A 4370-nucleotide genomic window follows, 5' to 3' on the forward strand; every position below is an offset into this window, starting at 1 on the left:
TTTGCGGCGCAATTTGCCAATTTACAGAATCGTGCGAGAGGTGACAATTGAGTCAAAACAATTGCGTGCTTGACATCTTAAGAGTATTTTGAAGACTGACACATGGTCATTAAAAAGTCATGTTCGTTTAGAAGCAAATAAAATGTTTTAATTGCAAAATAAAAATATATCTTGTATGGAGATACCTGTATCCAGGATTTTCTTAAAATAATATCACTATAACATAGAATATTGAACTGTAGGTAAACCTCCTTGGTATAAGCAAACATTTTTGCATCCTTTAATATTTATTGTTAACTTGATTTAGTCTAAGCTCTTCCAGTTGGACTTTTGTAGTTGAAGTTCTACTTCTTTAGTGTTCCCTATAGTTTTGAAACCATCATTTGCATTCTAAAATGGTTCTACACATCTCGTTCAGTATCAGAAGTGAGTTAATTATTGAGTGTAAGATTAAAGGTGTGGACTAGAAGGAAAAAGTAGGAGCGGTGACTAATCATCACTATCGCTCTGTACTCTACCAGACAAAATTTTATATGTTTTTATATTTATTCCTATTGTTCAGAAGATTAATAATATTATCATAATGGAACACATGTTTAGTGTAGTATTTTCGCATTAATAGTAGTTGCTCTAGCTTCGCTTGTCTGAGTCTACAGATTAAAATTTAATATTATCGGAGATCACCAAATGCGCAAGATTCTTTGTAGACATTGGTTTTAAAAATTTGAATTTTTGACTGGATTTTAATGGTACTCTTCCAGGTTTGATCTACATAAAATAGAATTGTCTTCGTGTAAGCTGAATAGAATTGTTCCATATCTTTGTAAGCTGATTAAAATCAATTCTAGCCTTATTATTTCTGCCAATAATATATTCATTTGCTACTATGTTAGGTTAGGTTGGAGTAGCGGTCTCGTAGCCAAAAATGACCACTTGAGTTCATACATTGATTCAGCTGTCATCCCTAATTTCGCAGGATGACAGCTCAATCAGGTCGGTAAAAAAGGAAGCCCTAACAATTTTAAATCTTTTCTTAGCTAAAGATAGGCAAAGTCACATAAGATGGAGCACAGTTACCTGCTCATCCTCAGAGCTACGACTACAATAAAAGTCATTATAGGGCAAACACAGTCTTATAGCATGCCTACCTATCATTGATTTGACAGATTTGACGATTACGTAGTGCTGAGCAGATCATCTCTGCTATTAAGATACATATGTTATTCATTGCAAACATTCTGTTAAATGGTGATAGGTATTTTAATATCTGTATATACTTGTATATTTCATTCTGTTTATTATTATGCATTTTTTTATTATATTATTTTTATTGTTGGAGTCAAATGTTGCAAGTAAATAGTTCAGTTTTCTATTTAGTGTTGAACTTATGACTTTTTCAGATGACATCACTGCATTTCTAATCATTTTTATGAACTACTTGGCATGCATTGTTTTTGTACATTTTTAAAAGCAGTAAGAAAGTAATTAAAATGTTTTAAAATATTAAAATTTTGGGATGAATCCAAATAACTCATTTATCATTAATATATTGTACAAATATTAGGTCATAAAAAGCATTTTATGTTTTATGGTATGTGTTACAAAAAAAAGTTATTAACCCAAATAAATATATACGATACAAGGGTTTCATTAACTTTTGTAAAAACTAAACTTAAATAATAATATTAACTCTTTACAAATACAGTACATGTACTGATTAAAAAAGCTGTATTCGGCTTTTGTTTCTTTATGTTTTTTCAATATGACAAATCATAACTGAAGTGGGGAAGAAATATAAACTTTAAAACTTCGCTACATATATGTACCAATAGGTACTGCCATATAGGTAGACTTGACCTAACCGTAATTTTTTAGATATAAATGTGTGCCAAAGTAAGCTGTCGTAAAGAATATAATTAATATCGTTATAGAGAGTCTGGTTCTAGAAACGATTGGCGTTGCGTCACGAAGCCAGTGCTTTCTTTATACGACCAAGTGCCAATGACCTTTTCTGAATGGGTTACGTACATTTCTGATTATAAAGGCTGTAAGGTTACGTACATTTCTAAGTATAAAGGCTGTAAGGAGAAATCGTTTGATATTAAATTTTTTATGAATGCAAAACTTTTCTAGTAATTTTAATATAGTAGTTCCTAAAAGAATCGATAAAGAAATGGTTACTTTATTTAATACTCATGCACTTATTTGGCATATATATTTACAACATTTGGCATTGCAATATTAAACGAAAACAGAAATTTATTACAAACGCAGAGAACTGCCTAAGATGACCAAAGATCCATAGTTCCAAGAACGGCCGGGTATACGTTCCGGAGCCACTCGTCAATCTCGACGACTAAGTGCCGTTATAATTTTAAATAGTTTTATATAGTTTTATATACAATTAGAATAATAGGCCTACAATTAACAAGCTAACCAATAAAGAAACAAATGGTCGGTTGGTTGGTGGCAGGGGGAGGCCATTATATAATTTCCATGTACCTCAATTAGTGATTTTTCGTCGATTTGCTACTACATTCCTCGCAAGAACCCCTAATATAGGAGAGTATAGGCTAAATCCATCCCGTCGAACTTAGATAATTGAATAGGTCTCGCTTCTTTACCGATGAAAAGTCTGATAAACTGTCAAAGAAGTATCTTCTAGAAATCCATTTCTTCTGGATATATCCAAAACCGGGCATTTACAGGGAAAATTTATTATGGTTTCTTTTTCTTTCTGCGGGTTTCCACAACTTCTGCAGTGAGGATTATGAGTAATGCGCAGTTTCTCTGCGTGGGTTCCTATACACTAATGACCAGAAAGAACTGCATTAAGCCTTGCTTGATAAATATTAGAATTCTTGATTTGTACAGTTCACTATATCTTAGGAGCCCAGTGCGCATGATTAATCAGTCACGATGCTCATATCATTTATTTGTAATTGCAAATGTCATCAATTCTAGAATCATTTTACCATTTAAGTTATTGCTTTAAGTTAATTTGAAATTTTTATAAATGTATAGAACTCTATACATTTCTGTTACTGTTTTTTCTACAGCTTTCATGAACAGAACAGTGGTGTATAACAAGGATAGACTGATAAACTTAGTAGCGAAAAGACCGAAAGGTGTGCCCCTGGTCACAGTATCAAACCATCACTCATGTTTTGATGATCCAGGACTTTGGGGTATGTAATTTTACTACAATATATTAAAAATAAATTATCACAATAATAATTATAATATTTTTAATTACTATATTTATTATTTTTTGCAGGTGTGCTGCCAGTAAAATATGTTTGTAACACTTTTAAAATACGTTGGTCGATGGCGGCGCATGACATATGTTTTACAAACAAATTGCATTCTTATTTCTTTATGTATGGTATGACTTTAACATATAGAAATACATATAAATTTTAACAATAAAATAAATAAAATTTTTTCCAAAGGAAAGTGCATTCCAGTAGTACGCGGCATTGGTGTATATCAAGATGCAGTCAATTTATGTATACAGAAATGTGCTTTGGGTCATTGGGTACATGTCTTTCCAGAGGGTAAAGTTAATATGACGAAAGACGAAATGCGCCTTAAGTGGGGTGTAGGACGTATTATATATGAATCACCTCGCATACCGATCATATTGCCTATGTGGCATGAAGGTATGGATGAAGTACTGCCAAATGTTGAACCGTATGTATTGAAGTGGCGTAAAAAAGTCACGCTCAATATAGGACAACCTATAGATTTAAATGACTTCATAAGCGATCTAAAAAGTAGAAGTGTGCCAGAACCGGTGGCAAGAAAGTTAATTACTGATAAGATACAACAAGTATTTCAAGTAAGTCTAGTCTTATGTGCATACTTTCATTACAAAATATTTACTAAAATAATTTTAATTTTTTTTACAGAAATTACGTTTAGAAACCGTGGAACTCCATAAAAGACGTACATAGTCTTCCTCATTAGTGCTAGTTTTTATTAGGTATTCTAATGTATATGTTTTTTTTCTTCCCTTTATGTGTTCTAGTTGTATTTAAAAATTGAGTTTCGTTATTACTTTGTTTTAATTTATTCATTACAAAAGGAATATTTATAACAATAATAAATATTAATTAAAAATTGTTTGAATTAAGAGCTTTTATGAATGTTAAACAGAATCTAAATTATGAAAAAATTAAAAACTGTTAGAAATAAGAGCTTTTATGAATGTTAAACAAAATTAAAATGATAAATTCATTAAAAAATTTAATAATATAAATTTTTTAATAAAATCAGAAAGTATTGAGTTATTTTGGTGATGTTGTAGTGGAGTTTCCATATGTCATATATGTCTAATTATTTATAAGATGCGTTGAAATATTTTTGAA

The 4370-nt window shown here is 30.9% G+C and overlaps 3 protein-coding genes across 3 annotated transcripts in view; 1 reads left to right on the plus strand and 2 right to left on the minus strand.

Moving 5' to 3' along the window:
• The window catches only part of LOC119674990 (zinc finger protein 808-like), a 5406-nt gene extending 4251 nt beyond the window's left edge, over positions 1-1155 (minus strand). The window contains exon 1 of the mRNA XM_038086151.1: positions 1078-1155. Coding sequence (XP_037942079.1) covers positions 1078-1155 — 78 coding nt within the window. The remainder of the gene's footprint in view (positions 1-1077) is intronic.
• A 1871-nt stretch (positions 1156-3026) lies between these two features.
• LOC119679961 (tafazzin homolog) lies at positions 3027-4026 on the plus strand. Its single transcript, XM_038092563.1, has 4 exons — positions 3027-3188; positions 3278-3385; positions 3453-3841; positions 3912-4026. Exons 1-4 carry the CDS (start codon positions 3065-3067, stop codon positions 3954-3956), a joined length of 666 nt encoding a protein of 221 aa, XP_037948491.1. The 5' UTR covers positions 3027-3064; the 3' UTR covers positions 3957-4026.
• A 263-nt stretch (positions 4027-4289) lies between these two features.
• Positions 4290-4370, minus strand: part of LOC119674991 (39S ribosomal protein L18, mitochondrial-like) — a 617-nt gene continuing 536 nt past the window's right edge. The window contains exon 2 of the mRNA XM_038086152.1: positions 4290-4334. Within this exon, the coding sequence (XP_037942080.1) occupies positions 4290-4334 (45 nt within the window). The remainder of the gene's footprint in view (positions 4335-4370) is intronic.

Source organism: Teleopsis dalmanni, chromosome 2 (assembly GCF_002237135.1).
Source record: "Teleopsis dalmanni isolate 2A chromosome 2, ASM223713v2, whole genome shotgun sequence".
Classification (NCBI taxonomy): Eukaryota; Metazoa; Arthropoda; class Insecta; order Diptera; family Diopsidae; genus Teleopsis; species Teleopsis dalmanni.